The sequence below is a fragment of the Micrasema longulum genome, unplaced genomic scaffold, assembly GCF_059751315.1.
Source record: "Micrasema longulum isolate JH-2025_06_02 unplaced genomic scaffold, ASM5975131v1 h1tg000874l, whole genome shotgun sequence".
Lineage (NCBI taxonomy): Eukaryota > Metazoa > Arthropoda > Insecta > Trichoptera > Brachycentridae > Micrasema > Micrasema longulum.
Genome location: NW_028278066.1, coordinates 708,094 through 729,080, shown reverse-complemented (window position 1 = coordinate 729,080; position 20,987 = coordinate 708,094). Strand labels below are relative to the sequence as shown.

The following is a 20,987-nucleotide window of genomic DNA, read 5'->3' as shown; positions in this document are numbered from 1 at the left end:
TTATGTGGCTTTTTATTAAAATGAACGCATTATATTTATTTATTTCTGCCCATTAGATTTAGAATGTCCAAATACTGTAGCATATCTAATTACTTTAGCACCCGTCCTACGTATTTTCATAATATTGTGAGTGGAAAAAAAAATATCAAAAAAACATGCAATAAGAGGGCAAGAGGAAACAATAAGGACTATATAAAAAAAGGTTAAAAATCTGTGGTTTATTTTCATGGTGACTTATTTTATTACATAATTATATATTATAAAATCCATTTAGGTGCATAAACTTACTAATATTTTTATCCTAAATTGTATCTAGGTACGTTCATAAATAACAATGACAATAAAGTAGGACTAGGTTTTCTATTTTCGGTCAGCTTTTTTTTGTATTTTGTTGATTTCTTCTACCAAACGATAAACGAATTTGGTCAGTGTTGCTTGTTGAAGTTTTCCCACATCCATTACTTCCTCGTGATTAGCTTCACTAGAGCTGTGGTAATCCGTCACGCACAGGTTGGTTATCAAGCTGAAGGCGAATACGGTGATGTCGCAATGTCGAGCAGTTATAACCTGGATAATCATAAAAAAATGTTTAATATTTTTTAAGAAATCCTAAAAAACATAGGTTAATAATATATACTTTACACTATATAATTTTGTTTTAAAAATATACATTCTTATTTTTTTTATTGCCAAATTTATCTTAGTGTTTTTTTGCAGTTCTTTATAGTTTCATACTAATAAGAGGAAAATGAAAATAATATCAGATTAAGCAGTTTTTGCACGTGCTCCAGTCTGCCATTTTGAAATTCCACTGAAAACCACATGATTTGTGAAGTTTGCACTATCGTTTTATTCCAAATAATATGTAAAATGAATTCTAGAAAATAATTACGATTGATTTTTTTTTATTGAAAAAAATAATAGTGCACTTTTTTCTATACAAATCGCCGGCGATGCAATATTAGGTACGTGTACGATTTTAAGTAGGTACTTACGCAGGTCTGTATATTATCAGTAAATTTATTTAATATTTCTATAGAGAGCATCGTAATACATTCTAACAAACAATATAAATTTGATTTTACCGGGTGTCGGTTATTTTCATAAAAGTTTGTAGCTTATTTTATAGTAAAAAAATGTTAAAATAAATACTATAAATCATGATTTAATAAAAATCGTACCTCGTGTACTGTAGACATTCCCACTGCATCAACTCCCAACATTTTAAGCATTTTTAGTTCGGATACAGTTTCGAAATTAGGACCTCCAAGGCACGTATATACACCCTCTCGAACTATTCCGTCAAAATTTAGTGATTTGGCAACCTGTGAAGTAAAAACAAATTTAATTAAAATACATCAAAAACACAATTAAAAGGCTCCGTTTATTGAGAAAATAAGTATGGTGATAATGTTCTAAACAAATTTGTATGGTCAGAACAAATAAACATGAATCGTGACGTATTAGGGGCGTGGCCAATGGAATGGCCGTTTTTGCGGGAATTCAAAATTACAAATTTAAAAATATTTTTTATGCTACTAATACTCAGCATTTTTTTTTTACTGGACAGTATTTCATAGACTTTTATTACTTAAAAAATGTAAACAAAAAAAAACTGGTATTTCCCTATAGGAATCGGGGAATTAGTTCTTATGATTCTAGAATCACAACCGCAAAATGTATTGGAATATTTTTTGTAAAGTGCCCTTAAGGTTATTTTCACAAAAAATACCATATAAAATTTGTCCAGAATAATAAAAGGTCACGTTCTATTCCAGTACCTACCTACTGCTGTTTTTAAGTAAAGAAAGAGGGACGGGGAAGCCGTAAGAACACCGAGTGCCTCCATCCTCTCTGCTTACCCCTGCGCGAAAATGGCGTGAAGATAGCAGTAGTAGTAGTAGCAGAAGCTTTTTAAAGATTTTTTCTTTAATTTTAACAGTGCGAAGGAAAATACTTAGTTAAAATAATTTTACTTGATGTTATTAAATACCGTCAAACATGACAATTTTGCCCACTGCCGAAATCCTTAACAAAATCAAGTTTTAAAGTAAGAAAAGTTACTGGTATCATATAAATTACATTTGGTAAGTATATTTTGATAGTTCCATGGGAAAACTAAATATTTAGTTTACCGCCAGCTTCATTCAGTTGATCACTTGAAATTTGAACTTGAACTTGAAGGTCTGTTTTAGTATATCTACAAATACTGTCAAAACTTTTGTTGTTGCGGAGTTTGTGTTGAAAGGAGTAAAGTAAGTTTTATATATTTCATTGCATACATAATAAAGACGCTATAGAACGTATTTCTGTACATCTATTTGAACAAACACAATATATATTATATACGTCTAGGGTTATCGCTACATACTAAATTGAAAAAACACTATCCATGAAAGTAGAAAAAAACAAAGTAGAAAATATAAAAGAAAATGAAGTAAACGGCAAAAACATGATTTTAAACGAGGTAACGGGATGTTTTGTTCAAACTGGCCCATAAATCTAATTTTTTGCTAAAGATTTTACAAATAAGATTTTTAAATCTGATGGGGGAAAATGACAAGCCAGTTATTCTGTTCATTTAAACTTTATATACCACACAGCAATTGGTAAACAATCCATCCGATTTTTCTCTGCCATTAGGATCAAAAGATACCTACACCTTATAGAAGAGAACATTGAAAAAAATGTCATAGCGACACGGAAACAACAGACTTTGATGCCTGCTCAGTTGATGAATCAACAGATTTTGAGACATTCAATAAAATGACAAATATTATGTCGGTTAAGTTATCATCGCATCAACTACCACAATTTTAATATTGTTATGTCATTTGTAAGACGCAAACGTAAAGGAGCTTTGTGTGATCTCTGAGGATATTGCTAATGTTTTTAACTAGAACATAGTGAAATCTTTACCTGAACCTGTAATCTTGCGTCAAGGTTTTCATAAATTTAATGTAAATCTTAAAAACTGCAAGATTGAGTCATTTTCTGTGAGTAAATTAAAAATTGTTATACAAAAACCAATTTTAATTTTTACCATTCAAAAATAATGTAAGAATATCCGACCACATTTTAGAAAGTTTTATTTATTTAATTTGCCAGCTTTTTGTGAAATTATGAAGACTTATTTTGTAACGGACGGTTAAAAATGTGAAATGAATGAAATATGCAATAATATAGTTAGGGCCCCCGGTATCTGTAGGCTAAATGTTGGACCCACAATAAAGGATGAATATTCCACTTTCGGGTCTGACTTTAGCGATACCGGGGTATTATAGAGCAGAAATTTGTGTTACAGGCCCTAAAAAGGGCCTGAATCTAGACGTTTGACCCGTTATTGCCCTAACATGCATTTGTATAAACGAGACTAAGGACTGCCTTAAAAAAGGCATTTTGTAATTGATGTGGCGCGTGCGGCGGCTCCCAGCGAAGTGACCGGGCCGAGCGCCGGCACCTCCCTATATGCACTTTGGGGGAGGCGCGCCGGCCGGGTATAGTGGGAGCGGTATTTCCCCCCCCCACTCCCGTATTGGCCTAACGCCGGTTCGGACGCAGGTAGCGGGAGCCCGTAACACGCCCTATATAATGTGTACATTTAAAATAATAAATATTGAGTTCGCCTCGAGACATCACGTTAGTCTGATCGTTTCATTTCGTCACCCCGCCCGACCTCCCGCTCTACTACTGGATCTACACCTTGGACTTGACCATCGCTTCACCCCAGGACTACGAACCAGTATCTTCCACCGACCTACGCAGTGACACCGGACCTGAGAGAAATTTCGAGACTTCATAACTTTCGGGATTTACGACCCCGAGAGCGACGACGGCAGTGAGACACGGCCAACACCTACCCCTTGCTACAGGATTGTGGAATACAGTCCAAACTGTTACTTGTACAGTACATATTTTTTATTTTAAATGTTTTTCGTATAAATATTTTTAACAGTCTAAAGAAGAAAATAAAACATACACAATATTATGAATTCTGTACATAAAATACAATTTTAAAGTATAGGTAATCTAAAATAATTGCACTGCTCTACAAAAAAATAAAGATAGTTTTTTTTCTACATACACATTTAAAGAAAAATCGTTTTTGGGGCAAGCTCCCTTAATTACGAAAATCGCATCAGAACTGAAATGGTTTGTAAAAAAAAATAATTGGCTTATGCATAGTCAAACACAAACAAATTAAAAGGATTAGAGATAAACTCCTTTGGTTTTGTTAAAAATCCAATTATGTGCCAACCCTGGCCCACAAATCCACATTATATAGAAAAATTGAGGAAATAGTTGACAATTTTGCCCACCGGTTTTTTTCATTGATTTTATAATGGTGATGCCTCAATGATGCTATTGTTTAAACATAAACAGTTTTTTTCGCCCAAAAAGTAGTAATAAACCGTATGATAAGGATGATAAAACCTAAAAAAACATTTATTTACCAAGTGGGCAAAATTGTCAATTAGTGGAGATAATTTTGCCCAGCATGTTTTGTCTTCTAAAATTGCATAAATAAAAGAAAAGCAAACATTTTGTACCTGTAAAAACGCTCAGAATAATTAGTATCACTAATCAACAAAATGGATAGGAGTAGTCCCATACAAAAAAAAAATGATATTGTAAAAGTTTGTTAAAACTGGGCAAAATTGTCACGTTTGACGGTACTTGTATTTAACCACTTACCGACTTTTCTTTTTATGTCTTCCGGTTCCGAAACGTACGTTTTATTTTTTGTGCAACAACCACGGTGAAGGTGTAGAGTGGGTTTTGCATTTTGGTTTAATTGGTGTCCTGACGAAGATACGGGTATGTCTCGAAACCAGTAGACATGGAATAGTCGGTAAGTGGTTATATCTATATATTTAACAACATTTATTGATTTTTAAATTGTTTTCTTAACCTCACTGATCTGAATATCATGTTCATGATTTGACTAAGATTAGGTACATAAACTCGTATTTTAGGTATGGTCAACAAATCAACTGCATGTAATTTTAATCGTTATCATATTAAACTATTGGCGGTATCGGCTTCGGGTCATCATTGACGCATTTTGTGTAATCCATTCTATTGATAATACAAAAGTAGTTTACTTGATAAATTTTATACCATGAATTTAAAGAATCGGATTGTTTTATGTTGTTGTGAATGAGGATAGTCAGGGGCTTAATTTTTATTTATTTGTTAATAGACTATTAAATTAAGCTTTTAAAAAAAATATGCATCGTATTATCAGCTCTATGATTTTTTAAAGTTTTGTATTTTTAAAATTACAAAGTCGTTCGTTTTTATTTTTTTTTTTCATACATCTTCGAGAAACTTCGCCGTACAATTTAATGCTCTTATTTTTAACGCGCACAAAATATATATTTAATATCAAATTTCGCGTAGGGCTGAACTTCCTCATTCTTCCGATCTTACCTTTCTTCCCTTGTATTTCCGTATTTTCTCCTTAGATTATGGCACAAGAGCAGTGTCTTTTAAACCTGTGAGTCGCGAAGACTTGCTACAAGGGTCACGGGCACAAGCAAGCCAAAAGTAAAAAGTAAGGTATGGCCAGCTATTTTTCTACTCGTAGGCGGTCGCGAACTCAAAAAAGATTGAAAAACACCGCACTAGAGAAATTATTTATTTACACACTATGGATATTTATCATTGACATGTCTCTGTTGTTTTTTTATATTTTTATAAATAGTTTATTATGGGAACTAGGACCATCCAATAACCTTTAAAAGCATCCATTTTTATCTCGGACGTAGGTACGGTACACAAACAAATATGATAAATATTTTCGATACTCTATCTAAAAAAAAATTGGTTCAGTTTTGGGGGGCGGAATCGTCGTTTTTGTCGATGTTCTTTAGGCTTAAACAGTCCGACGTGCAGTTGTCTTTTTCTCACAGTATCTAAGCGACATCTGAGCGACAGCAAACCAATGTTTAAATACCTATTCATCCAAATTATCCTCCACCGCATATCCTCTAAAATAGTCTCTCTCTTTTTTATAGAGAAAGCATCAGAATTTGCGTAATAGGTACATGCCGTATAATGAACCGTACGTAGTTATTTTTACAAGAATTCGCGAAAGAACTAATAAGCACGATGACAGTATGGCCCATTTTACATGACATGTATGTGTAGTGCCAATCTACCCGGCCCGGTAAAATTAGGGTGTGTGAACAATGATTTATTTTGTTTTTTTTGTTTTATTTCTTTAGTTTCCACTAGCGGGTGAAAATTTTGCTGAATGAAATCGAGTGGAGATTAGTTGGCCTCATGGTGTACTAGTTCGTGCGTTTACCTGCCGAATAATAAATAAAATTATTATTTAAAAAAAGTAATGTGAAAGTCAATCCAACCTAAAGTTTTTTTATCGGGCCGGGTGGGTTTTTGCTGTAAAGTGAACACCGTCTATTATTAAGCGAGTGAATTTCAAAACAAAAAACAGGGTTGAACAATCAAACGATTAAAATTATATATTTTTAATGCAAATAACTTTAATTCAGTAATTTATTTTATACCTAATCAAAATACTTGCATAACTACTTTTGCACTAGGACGAGGGTTATTGGTGTTGTAATATTTGTGCCTGCATTATTACAAGTAATAACACGTGAGGGTTGTAAGGAATGTTTTTCATGGGGCATTAATTAGGTCCTAATTTATTAATGGTCACCCAAACCGTCCGTTTTCTTCTTCCGGTGCCTAATCAGGTCCCCCCGACGTTGGCGACCACTGCGGCAAAAGCATCTCTGTCCTGCGCTACTTGGAACAGGTGCTCAACTCTTCTCACTCCTGTCCAATCTCTTATATTCCACAGCCAGGACAACTGCATCCTGCCAACTCCCCGCCGTCCCTCTTCTTGTCCTTGATTATCAGCTGAAGAAGTTGATACTTATCTCCCCTCAGAACATAACCCAAATATGAGACGTTTCTAACCTTACACACGACAACAGTTCTCCGTTGGCTCTGGGTCTTTGGAGAACTTCAGCATCACTGAACATATCGGTCCGTTAAAACCGTCCGTTTTAGTATAATTTATTCACGTACAAAAATCCAGCATGTGAAACTAGGTTAAGTTTTGTAAATAAAGTATAGACCCAACCAAAATTGAAAAGCTTTTACATTTTCACTCGTTTGTTATATTTACTATTCGTGTTAAAATAAAATTTAAAATATTTCTTACCTTTTTAGCCATATCAATCAATTCCTTATTATAGGCTTTGTTCATGGGGGGGAAACGCGGACCGAATCTTTCATCGTTAGGTCCTTGTAGAGGATTGTTGCCAGCGAAACCCATGAGGTTGATGTGGTCTTTTACAAGCATAATGTCTCCAACTTTAAAGTCAGGATTGAGCCCTCCAGCTGCGTTAGTGGCCAGGAGATGTGTGACTCCTAATAACTTCATCACTCTGATCGGCATACAACACTAAAAAAAGTTTTTGAATTTAGCATCCAAATCTAAGAAAGGTAATGTAAAAAAATGAAAGGGGCACTAAGATAGTTTGATTTCACTTGAGATTTTTATAACATCCACCCTCGGATAAATCCAGAATTTGTCGGCAAATATTTGGATACAACCATAATATTGTTTACAAAAACTTGAACTGACTTTATAACATTATTTTCCTTTCTCAAACTCATTTAGCAGGGCTGGTATTCTGAACGGAATGAGGAACTTCAGCCCTACGGGAAATTAGATACAATAAATGATTTCTTGCGCGCAGTATAAATTAAATTAAATAAAACGGAGTATTAAATTGTACGGTTAAGTTCCTGAAAATGTACGAAAAAAACAATAAAAAATATTTTGATAAAAATGAACTAGTTTGAAAGACTTCACGGGTTCATATGAATCAACCCATCATATGAGAGTTATTGAAGATTTCCGGTTTGCTTGCTGTGGATGTACCAATGGGAAGAACTGTTCGAGAATAAGCGGAAAAGAACCTCACACGCGGAGTTATTTCAGAAATACAAAACTATAAAAAATCGTAGCGCTGATAATACGATATACAAAAAATTTAAAAAATAATAAACTTAAAAAAAAAACGCTGAACTTCCTCATTACGCGCAAAGAGATCGCTCCGTTAGCGTGTATTTAGTACGTAAATACGCGTTGAAAATGCGTTTTCTACCCCGCTTCTGCATTCAGAATACCACCCCAGGTATTATTTTACTTGAATTAAACATAAAAGTAAATATACAAAAATATTGAATACAGGTACCACTAAACCACACCAAATCCCATCAAACCACCTTTTTTGACATATTTACCTTCCAAAGTGGATATCCTTCGTAATAGTGGAATCTCCCTTGCATGCAGACCACCGGGATAGAGGCGAGGTATCCGAACACCAGTTGCCCGATATGGCCCTCCACGGTACTGAGCGGAAAGTTAGGAATGTCCTCGTAAGGAAAACACACTTTCTCTGTCAGGCTGTCGGCCAGCGGGCCTGAAAATAATTTAGGATCTTCAATTTAAATTAACACTCCGCTCTGTACTTAGTCTCATTGATCAAACACAGACATGCGTGGGTCTTAAAAAAAACAATATATAAAGAACAGGGTAGTTTTGTCAATTTGCAACTAAAGTTAATATAATATTTTATATTAGTATTCGACTAGTTCCTTGTATGTACCAATGCAGTGTACCATACAATGTAGGTGTACTAATGCATTACTCTATTTATTTATTTATTAACGGACACTGTCCATGTATACAATTTATAGGGTTTAAATATTATAATAAAAGAATAGTTTAAAACATTAAAAAAAAAGAAAAGAAGCATTGACAAACATGAGGGACATCAAGACAAGATCTGGACTATTTATTTAGTGCTCGTTTAAGTCGTTGTAAACTTAAACCAAAAAAGTTCAGATCTTGTCTTGAGTTAACAATACGACAAATACGGGTCATTGGAGAATTAAGGCCATAGTTTGTTCTATGCTGATCGATGAACAGTACTTCATTTTTTCTCAACCTACGAGTCGGAATATTAAATTTTATTTGTCCCAGTAATGATAGAACATCGATTACATCATTTAGTATGCCGAACATTTATATGGAGTCAATATTAGTTCTACGTTTTTGTAGACTAGAAATATTTAACATTGACTCTATATCAGCATAAGAATAATTACCTCTCTCTCTAGTCCAAGCATCCACGCTACTTTTCGAAGCAAGCGATGTTGGATTTATGCGATTGATATATAATGGAGACCAGACCACGGAGGCATATTCTAGAAGAGGGCGAACAGTTGAACAACTATGCACCTTTAGGTGCGGAAAGGGAATGAATAAGAAGAGGGATTCGACTAGTTCCTTAGTAATACATAATTTTTTTGTAACATTTTTCGAAGAAACTCGAGTTAAAAAACAATATCCAATAAGATGACTGTTTTTTTAATGTTTAAATTTTATTGGTTGGTTTATTTGATATTTTAAAAAAATGATTTAGTCAATCTTTAAGATGTTAGTTTTCTACATTTTTTTTATATTTTCTTTTGTTTCACGTTGAGACTCGAGTCTCGTGACAGTTTGTTTCAATTATAAAATTTCCTATTGCTCAGGAAATACTTCCGTGAGATTGTGATCTTCTCTAGCATCATGTTTTAGTTTAATCATGAAATTTAAAAAACGCACCCTTAATGATATCTTTTAGTTTTGTAAATTAATAAGCGATTTGATTGTTCTCGCGGCGTGGCCATCGTCAGACCGCCTTGTTTTTAAAAGGATTATATTGCAAATTAATATTCAGACTGTAAAATTAAAGTTATACGGGATTTTACAGGGTGTTCATCAAACCCCGTCACATACAAAACCACGATGATCAGTATGAGCAAGAAGACATATTGGCACATTAAATTATTTTTTTATAACGAATGAAATTTTAAAAAAATAATATCAAAAAAAGCAAATGGTTGCTTACTTCTGCAGGGGACAAACGAGGAGGGGGGAGTCTGATACTGCGCCGCGTTCCCCTCACTTCTCCCCTGCAGAAGTAAGCAACCATTTGTTTTTTTGAATATTTTATTTTTAATAAAATTCTTGGTTCTTAATATATTTTTTTAATATGCTAATATGTTTTCTTGTCCATACTGATCATTGTGGTTTCGGATGTGACAGGGTTTAAAGAACACCCTGTATAAGAGCATTTTATAGTGTTTTTGTAAACATGTTTTATGAACAATGTTTTGAGTATCTCCAAATACTTGCAGACTGGCTGGATTTCCTCCTTAGGGAGTTATTCATATTTGAATTTGCTGCAGCAGAGAGTGAAAACATTTTCGAGAACGGAATATGGAAGTCTAGGCATTTACAGGGCTTATGACCTGTCATTGGCTGGTTCAAGTGGCCACTTCAGACGCTGTGTAAAATTCCTCATTCTGCCTATGTTTAAACATCCACATTTCCTCAACTCTTCCAACTGTTGACTTTTATGTGGGTGAGATTCATCCGGCTAAACCAATTCACCTACTAGGCACAATTCACCATCTAATTGAATTATTTCACCTACATACTAATGAATCTCACCCGCATAAATCAAGGTTTCAGCTCTTTAACTTCACAAACATCAAAAGACGAAAGAATCGAAGGAATATAGATGTTCAACTATGGGCATAATGGTGAATGTTACACAGTGTGTAAAGTGGCCACTCATACCAGCCAATGACAGGTCATAAACCCGGTAGATGCCTAGACATCTATATTACCTTCTCTAAAATGTTTTTGTCGGCCTCATGGTGTAATGGGCAGCGCGTTAGCCTGCCATGCAAGAGGTTTCGGGTTCGATTCCCAACATGCTTGATATGAAATATTTATTTAAAAGGGTGTTTTCACACGATAATATTTCATAGTCCTTGGACTGGTACCTGAAGCGTAAGACGGATCATCTTTCCTTCTTGTAACAAAAAATGATTAAGATTTGCTGCGATTGGGGAACCAATGCAGTGCCCTATTAGGTGTGAAAAGGATGAAATGTTCTTCATCTCTGTTGTAATATGTTAATAATAAAAATAAATGAAATTTTGGGTAGTGGTTTTCTTGATCTTTCCATAAATTCTGATTATGCACAGTGACGGTTTTGCATTTAACCCTAAGATAATATTATGTATGTATGGTTCTCTTTTCCTTCAAACATTCGGATAATTTGCGAGGTTTCCAGATATAATGAAGTAACATAAAATCCGATCAGATAATGTCCTTCTATTTTGTAATAATAAGCGTTCAAGGAATTCGAAATTTTAGAGTTCTCGTTTTGGAATGAAAATATAGGAATAATTCACATTATTAATACTATCTATTATAACTAGCTCGCGGCTTCCTACGCTTGCGGGGTATTAGGGAGAAATTACTAAGCATTTTTCAGCAAAGAACCTTTTGGATTGTGTTTTTAATTTTCAAAAGACAAGTTTTCCGAAGGTATGCGATGTTTTTCCGGAATGAAAAATAGCCAGTGTCACTTCCCGGCCTTCACATCCTCTGTCCGCGTGAATCCGATGGTCTGTTAAATAATAGCATCGTTTTGACTTCTAACAATAAAAAATTCCCGATGGAATATCTTTTTTGGAATAAAAAGTAGCCGGTATCAATTGCCAGCCCTCCAACTATCGCTTTGCAAAAAATACGACGGTCCGATAGTTCCGATTGTTTTACCAAATAGTACGACGCCGACCGATTGTCAGATAGGCGATATAGCATCGTTATTCTGTTTTATTATTAAGTCATCTTTCCGCTAAGAATTTTTAAGAGATACTTTTTTCGTGATGAAAAGTAGCCTATGACATTTGTCAGCTCTCCGGCTATCACTATTCAAAAATCATGTCGATCGGTCCTTATATTTCGACGTGAAATAAACACAAACAAGCAGACAAACACACTTTCGTTTTTATAACATTAGTATGGATACATATATTTTATCGATATATAAAATTAACATGATATCGATAAAATGCTGTTGCTATAAGTTATTAAATTTGTTAGTTTTTTCATGTAATTGTTTTTTACAGGCAACACGGAAAAACTATTGTGCAATTTTAATAATAAAAACGCTAAATTCTCATAATTTTTTTGCACAACCATTTGCACAAAATTTTTTTTTAATGTATGCTTTGAACATATTTAAAAAAATCTAGATCCTGTTTACACATATCGTTTATTCCTTATTTAAAATTGAAAGTCTTGTAAAAAAGAATTTAAATGTTAGGATAAAATAAAATAGAATGAACAATGTAATGTTGTAATTAACTTACTCATTCCAGATCCACAAATTATTCCAATGGATGGTCTGATGGAGATTCGGTCCAGAAGAAAATTGGCTGTTTCCAGTAAGGATTCATAAGTATATCTGTAAAATAAATAAGTAAAAATGTAATAAATCCTGTATCAGTGTAAATCCTTTATCACTGATTTATTTTATTTACAAAGATGGAGAACGTTTTTGAGAAGGGGCAATGGATGACGTCCATATTCAATCCATTGATAATTTTACAAAGAGATAAAACGCCTGAATTAACGTCTCTTTTCCTTAATTTCTCATTTTTTCTTCTCTCTTTATTCCCTTTCCCATTGAAGACTAGTATCGATATGAATTTGTTTGTAAAAAAAGTGAAAAAAGAAAAGAAATTGCCATAATGCTAATGTTCAAATATGTACATACAAAAAGTTAAAATAAAATTTAATTCAGTAATTATTTTTATAAAAACATTCGGACACTTATATTATGCAAATTCTAAATATAGCAATTTAAATATATATATATATATGTATAAACATGTGTTCAGTGTTGTAAATCCAATAAGTTAAAAGTAAATTTTAATTTTAATTCCAATCTCAAATTTTTAGTGCCAAAACGATGTACATAAATATTCTAATGCATTGAAAATTTTACATTTGGGTAAATAATAACGCAAAAAATATGCATTTTTTTTTGTTTCAGCAAAAACTGGGATGTTTTAGAAAATGGATTATGTAAATCCAGGCATTTACATTACTTGTCATTGGCTGGTTTAAATATCCGTCATACATTGCCTAACATTTTTTACATCATCATCATTCCCTTTCCGCACCCAATGGTGCATAGGGCACTGCATTGGTACACCAATTGCAGTGTATCTTGATATTTTTTTTTACATAAAGGTAAGATGATCAGTCCTACGCTTCAGGTACCAGTCAAGGGCCGCGATTATGATGGGAAGCTAAGGACATCATACCTTCACCACGACGGTATAGTTCAAGATAAATTCTCTCAAGCGATTACGAAGATACACTACCGACCCCTTACCTTCAGGTTTTGATGTAAGTACATCGGTTTATACCCCTCGATACGCATATCTACGCGTTAAAAGGGACAAAAATTTAGTTCCACCGAGCAATATTTCATCTAATTACGATTTATTAAAAAAATATATCGTTTTGAAGTTGGCACATTTTTCCTTAAAAGCTTATTAAAAAGGTGAGAGAGAAATAAGTCAATTTTGAAGTCGAATTAAATTCCGACATAACTGAATCTGTCAGTGTTAAAACTAACGCATAGATGCACGGATAATGTGTCTAGATTTTGTCTATTAAACGTATAAGAGCATCTACTCGTAGGTGTCAGATTATTGCCACTATAAAAAATAAATTCAGTCATTATATTTTATCCATCTGTTTTACTATCTTCCTAAGTGTACGTATCGAGACGTTGAAGGAACCGGCTTTGTAATCGCTCGATAGATAAATACAGATGATCGTTACCGTATTGGTAATTTTTTAAAAGTCATATAAAAATCATGTTCAAGCGAGCATTTTTTTCTTGAATTGGGATTTATTGGAGTTTATAATCGCTTTAAAGTGGGCACTTTTTATCACAGAAGCCCGTTTAAAATATAACTGAGAACTATTTTAAATTTTAACGAAGTAAGGAACGTGGACTAAATTTTCAGGGTCATTCATTGGTTGTATTCGATCATATGACGTCGAGATAACAAGTCGGTAGAACATACCGAGGTAGATAGAGATAGTACAGAAGTTAAGTGTACGGTCTTGATATGTACAGGTGAAGATGGCGTTCATTATCGCGACACAGGGACTAGTCAGTAGAATATTTCATAGTGTAAAAACACCTTTTTAAATAAATACTTCATGTCAACCATGTCGGGAATGAACCCGAGACCTCATGCATGGTAAAGCTAGGGTTTCCTAGGACAGCGGTGTCCGTATTTTAACGGCCGTAGTGAACGGTGATGCGGTGGACAGCCGTCGTAACGGTGACTAGAGAGTGGTTTCCTAGGAAAACGGTGTTAATAAATGTTATAAAAACCGTTTTCCTTGGAAACCACTCTCTAGTCACTGTTACGACGGCTGTCCACCACATCACCGTTCACTACGGCCGTTAAGATACGGGCACCGCTGTCCTAGGAAACCCCAGCTTAAGCAAATGCGCTGACCACTACACCACGATGCCGATAGTAAGTAATTAAGTAATAGGGAAACCTATATCTATGATTCTACCCCTTATTATTTTTTACTTCAATTTGCCATGTTTTTCCTTGAAGAAAGTCCTTTGAAAATTCCATCCAGAATTTGTTTACGAAAATTTGAACGAACTTAAAATATCAAATAATTAAATGCTCGGATATTTTTTGATCACAGATTCACTGACATTAAACATATTTTTTTTTACATAACACATACAAACTTTACTCTATGGAAGATGGCTCCTGCAACTGAGGTCGAAACGTTTGATTCTGTACGGGTTTTCATTAATACTAAGATTATATTGATATTTACACACATGTCCACCCTCATTCCAACATAACACCCACTCACCCACCCTCTCACTCACTTACACTCACACAAACACACTAGTATGTATTGTACGTGTATTTAATGTATTTCTGTGGATATCTGTCATTGGTTTTATTCTCTGTATATTTTATTTGTTATATTTTTGTTACATGTATTACTGTTGATATCCCCAATAAAAAAAAAAAAAATCGTTTTATCAATACAATACATATTTTTGTAGATATTTTTATATATCTACAAAAATATGCCTAACGCACTTTGTCAGAAAATTAATAAAAGTTGATCCAAGAAGCACATGCAATCATGGAAAACATTCGTTTATTATATTCATTTTTGTTGTTGATTTAATATATTATAATTAGTTCTTATCATTATTTGACCTTTAAGTTTTTAAGTGGGTACTTATCCAGGAATTTAAAATGATATTAATTTTCAGAGTACGTGGTTAAAGATCGGGGTTCGATTAAATTAATGACTGGAATTTTATGGTCATAAAAACAAATAAACACATTTAAAGATCGTATTGCAACGATGTTATAACAGCAAGGTGATAATTTTGTATCAAACAATTAAATTATTACTGATAAATGCACGACGTTTTTAGCCAATTATGAAAGATTATGTAATTATAAATAATAATGATCCATTACGTATTTTATCTAACAAAATATTGTGACTTATATTTCAACAATATTTTTTGTTTTTAGTTTTCTTATATTTTTAAGTACTCGTAGATGTATGTAATATATAATTATTATGTGTTGATTAGACCCAGTTAAATTAGACAAAAAAAAGGAAATCGGTGTAAAAAATCCCAGAATTTTGGAAATGGTCTTGAACGCTTTCTTTAGACTTGGTTGGTATGTGTCAAAAGTCCCCGATGGTGGGGGGGGGGTGAGCTCGAGGAGAGGGGGGGTGGGTTTTAAGGTAAAATTTTTCCGTTTTTCGTATAAATCTCGGAAACTGTCACACATTTTCTTCTCTAAAAAACTTCAAATTTAATTTCTACACACATTATTTCCATCTAAATGCTTATCGTATACAAAAAAAAATAGTTTGGAAGGATTTTGAACGCTGAATATGCAATTTGCCTTGGCATCCAAACTTTAAATGGTCATAGCTCGGCAACCAAACGTCCTAGAACAAAAATGTCAATCATTGTTTTTAAAGGCAATTATATCACCTTTCATTTTGTAATTGATTGTGTTTCGGTAGAAGCAGATATATATTAAATACCGGTAGAAGTAATAGTTTCCGAGATTTATGCGAAAAACTGAAAAAACCCCCCATCTCCTAGAGTTTACCCCCCCCCCCCCCCATCGGGAACTTTTGATACACATTAACCCAAGTTTTAGGGAAGCGTTCAGGACCATTTCCTAAATTCTTGGATTTTTTCACTCGATTTGTTTAGTTCGACTGGACTAATAGGTCCTTGTTTGACGTTGTTTTTTTTAGAATCGAACATTAACTAATCAACTATTGCGTTGTTGTGTTGTTCAGCGGCCAAATGCGACAACTGTAAGATGATTGCACTCACTTCGCATGCGAGTACAATTCTACTGCACATTTTACATTTGAGGTAAAAATGCTTCCTGGATTGGCAAATCCCACAGGAGCAAACAGGTTCTGTTAAGGGAAAGGATACGCGTGAGCAGATTTTTAATGTCAGGCAAATTATCGAAAAAAAACAGTGAATTTAACAAACCTGCATTTCTCTCTTTCATTAATAATAAAAAGCTTTTGACTGGGCGTATTGGAGCAAATTATGCATTGTCTTCAATCAATACCCCCGTACTGATAAAATTACTTTACAATAAAAGTTTATCAATTCTCAATGAATTTCATCAATGAACTGTCAAAAAACTTCCCACTTCGAAAAGGCGTTAGACAGGGTTGCATTTTGTCGTCAGCCTTGTTTGAGTCTCCAGCAGTGAATATATCACCCGAAGGCACTTGACGGCTGGACAAGAGGTTTCACGATTGGAGGAAAGAAGCTATCCAACCTGATGTATGCTGATGACACCACACTAATGCGTCAGAAATTGAAATGAAAGAACTAATCGACTTAATGGACGCTGCTAGTTCAGACCCGGGTTTTTCAATGAATCAAAACTAAGCTTATGGCCATTGAACGAGCTAATAAAGTAGCACCATTATCTTTGTTGCACAACGTAGGATGAGTCTAAAATTTCATTTATCTAGATTCTCTCATCAGCGAAATAAGGCGACGTGTTGGTATTGCCAAAAATGCTATAAGTCGGCTGGTGAAGATTTGGAAGAATCGCAGTATAATCATTAACACCAAAAAATACTGGTGAAGGCCTTAATTTTCATAGTGTTCATGTGCGGTGTGGAGTGTTGGACACTAAGAGAATCTGAAAAAAAATCGAAGCTTTCAAAAGTCTGTGTTGGCGGCCAATGCTGCGGATTCCATGGATAATCAGACGTTTAAACATATCTATACTCCAGGAACTAGACAAAAGAGAAAAGCTAACATCCATGTGCAGGAATATAATCCTGCAGTTCTTAAGACATATTTCCAGAGGGAATTTGGAGAAAACTATCCTCCTGGGAAGTGTCGAAGGGACAAAGTCCCGTGGACGTTAACCGACAAGATGGAGCGGCTTGGTTGCTGAATTATCAGAACTATCAGTTACAAATGCCTACATAGCAGCACAAGACCGTTCCAGGTGGAGGGAAACTGTCCACAGACGAGCCATGTCTGGAGTCGGGCGTGATCACCATCCTCAGATATGAGGCGCGGATTCAAGAGAGCTGTGTTTTGATAAATTTACGGTTTCCGGGTAACCATGTTTTTTGTTTAATGTGTTTTGATAGGTACGGGTTCTACTTTCAAATGTAAGCAAAACTCACCTATTGAACTCGTGATATCACGGGTTGTGTAATTTAAAAATTACAAAACTATAAAAAATCAAAGCGATGATAATACGATACATATTTTTTTTTTTAATTTGGCTTAGTTTGATTGATAAATACATTTTTTTTTTTAAAAACCACTGAATTCCTCATTCAGTATAGCAATAGTATTTTACCCACTGTGTAAGCTAATCTTGTATGCTAGTGAAATTAAGAATCGCTATTTGTTTTTTTTTAAAATGATTAGTAATTAATTGCTTATATTGTTATTTTAGGGCCTCAGCAATTAACCCGTATAATATTATTTTACTAATAAGAATTATTAATTTCATCACACAGATTATACTTACGGAAATGTATTAAAAAATATTTATGTAAGTACATAATATTATAATAGTTTATGGAAGTTAAAGCTGACGTCAGTAGATGTTTTTAATGAACGGAACGAGATATCAATATGTTTCTTGTTTGTATAACTATAAAGCTGTCATGGACGTCTAATTAGAATGTCAATATTCAACGCATTTAGTAAATATATCAAAATAAATCAAAATACTACCAATCATAAGAAATCAATTCACGACCAATGATTTATTATTATATTATACCTACCTACTTATTTTGAAAATAATTTTTATTATTATTTTATTTAAACCAATATAGTTGTACTTATATAATTAAATAACGCTTACAAAATAACATCAAATAATAAGAAAAAATACAGTTTTTACAAAAACACAAGATACAATGTAAAACATAAAATTTGGATCACAAAGCTGCCAAAGAAAAGAAACAAAGGACATAATGGAAAAATAGGGAAAAAGTAAATATTTACGGTGACCTTTTTTTACACATTTGCTTTTGTAATGTCTTTATTTACTTATTTCACAAAAAACTTTTTTTTTCTTTTCTATTGTAACCTATGTTTTAAAATAATATTTAGTTTCACTCAAAATGTGTTCAATTTCTTGTCATAGAATGATAAATAATTGTATGTTTCTCGGAATATGAACATATTCGATTCTTTTGTATTTTTTTTTGTCTTTTGAAAATGTTAGAAAAACGCGGTAAAAATAATAAATAAAACGTTACGATAGAATTAAGTAAGTCTCGTTATTTATTATTTAAATTATTCTACTAGAAAACATTATCTTTAGCCAAAACTGGTGACTTCATTAGTTTTTTTAAATAAATGTATAATTTTAGTTTTCATTAGGTTATATGCATGTTTGTCTAACGTTATGTACCTTATTAACCTCATTTTGATATATTTAATCAAACTGTGAAAAAATAACAAATAAATATTTAAGTAACAAAGATTAAATAACAAAGATGCATCTAAGCATGATAATCTGTTTACAATATGTAAATAATTTAAAAAATATTATTGTTGACTGACTTATTTTCAACGGAGATGTAGAACCTTTTTGAGAAGAAAAAATGAAATTCTAGGCATTTACATAGGCAATGATCGATTATTGGCTGGACAAACTCAAATATTGTAATGATTATTGGCTGATTTAAGTGCACTTTACACACTGTGTAACGTTCACATTCACCATTCTGCTCATGTTTAAAATCGCATTTCTTCAATTTTCAATTGATTGATTTAACCAAAAGTTTTTACATTTTTCCATTTAAAAAATATATTTTCAGTTATAAGCCCCCCCCTTTCACCAGTTATTCCAATCAAAAATATGTTGAGTATATCAAAATGTTTTTAAGCACAAAATCCACGGTGGATAAAATCCAGAAAGTACTTTGATTTTTAAAAAATTGACCTACCCAGATTAAAAAAAATGTGATTTTATATTTTTTGTTCGTTATACAAAAATTTAGATTTTTTAAAAATAAAACTAATTATAAATTAATTACAAAATGAAAAAAACACTAACATACCCACTAAATTTTACATGATTTCTAAAGGAATACTGATTACTAGTAATTTAAAAAATATATATATTTATAAGAGTAACAGGATATTTGAATAGGTACATAGTCATTTAAAAATAATACATACGTAGATGTAGTCAGCAAATCAATCCCTTGTCCAAGATCACTTCTTAGTTCCGGCAATTTATTAATATCAAGGGCTTTTTTATTCCCGTTTGTAGTCACCCCGTTGATTTGAGACATTTTCGCTAATTTTCGCTAATTTTACTAAATAAAATAACACTTGTTACGTCTGAATACTTTCAGTTATAAACTAGAATAATTTGTTGTGCCTTGACGCTTCGCTTTAGACTCTTTATTAAACAAACATTGGTCAGTGACGAGAGGCGTCTTATATACCGTTTCTCGGAAGCGATATCTTCAAAGTTTATTTATTATGTGATATTTTTCCACTTACATTCAAACTGTAACTCTCAAACTTCAAACAAAAACAATTTTATATGTAAAGAAATTAAACACGTCTACATGACATTTTGATGCTATTCACTTGAACGACGAACCTAAAGTAAATAACCAAACGCATGTGGTGAGAATAATGACCGTTTTCACACCACAATAAAAATCCACCCGGCACAATAAAACAACATAGGATGGATTGATTTTCATCGTATTATAATTAATCTTCAAAATTATTTGATTTATTTAATGGCGGGTAAACGCACTAACCAGTGCACCACGAAGCCAAGCATCTCCACTCGATTTTGTTTTGATTTTTTTTACCTGAGAGTAGAAACTAAATAAATAAAACGCAAAAAAAAAGATAATAAATAAGTATCCACCCACCCTAATTTTACCGTGCCGTGTGTATAGGGACGGTACAAGTGAAATGAGCCAATCTCTTGAGGTATCCACATAGTAATTTTTTTATTTAAGTATATCAGTGGTGTACGCCCGCCATACAAGTACAGCGATTTATAGAAATTGAAATGCCAAGAATTGGCTAGTTGAAATTAATTTTGACGTAATTATATTGGGATGGTTTGTTTTGTTTAAAAACATATTTCCGGTTTCAAGCAACATTTAGATTTTACATGTGCTTCGAACATCAATATTTTTCAGTTGCTGAACCATAGAAAATAAAAATGCTTTAAGGGAGTCGTAAAAAATACGTAACGGTTAAATACTTGAGTAAAATCGTCAAATATATTCATCGTTATTACGTGTAAATATAAAAAGTTAAGCGAAAAAAGTTTTATAAATATGATCTAATAATATACGTGTGTGAGCGCAAAGGTATGTAGGTATATAAGGGGTGTAATATTAGTTCGCCTCCCCGAGGTGCACCCTGGATAACGCTAAATGAAAAGACACAACTGGCGCCAAACGATTCCTGTGCCGCGATTACGAAAGC

At 33.2% G+C, this 20,987-nt stretch overlaps 1 protein-coding gene across 2 annotated transcripts; it reads right to left on the bottom strand.

Annotated features, from left to right (window-relative positions):
• Window positions 1-217: 217 nt before the first annotated feature.
• On the bottom strand, window positions 218-20,143 carry LOC148278486 (purine nucleoside phosphorylase). 2 transcript variants are annotated; one of them, XM_088231341.1, is made up of 6 exons: window positions 19,704-20,143; window positions 12,268-12,362; window positions 8,290-8,486; window positions 7,199-7,441; window positions 1,182-1,325; window positions 218-567 (listed from the first exon to the last, which is right to left on the bottom strand). In XM_088231341.1, exons 1-6 carry the CDS (start codon window positions 19,817-19,819, stop codon window positions 361-363), a joined length of 1,002 nt encoding a protein of 333 aa, XP_088087467.1. In that variant the 5' UTR covers window positions 19,820-20,143; the 3' UTR covers window positions 218-360. The 2 variants fall into 2 exon arrangements, with proteins under 2 accessions (XP_088087467.1, XP_088087468.1); XM_088231342.1 differs by having other exon boundaries at window positions 8,290-8,468.
• Between the last annotated feature and the right edge of the window lie 844 nt (window positions 20,144-20,987).

Coding starts and splice junctions, on each gene's coding strand:
- LOC148278486 (XM_088231341.1), bottom strand. CDS start 19,819: ATGTCTCAAATCAACGGGGTGACTACAAACGGGAATAAAAAAGCCCTT. Junction 8,487..12,267: donor AATTTGTGGATCTGGAATGA/GTAAGTTAATTA, acceptor TTTAAATTGAAG/ATCCTAAATTATTTTCAGGC. Junction 1,326..7,198: donor TGATTGATATGGCTAAAAAG/GTAAGAAATATT, acceptor TTTACTTCACAG/GTTGCCAAATCACTAAATTT.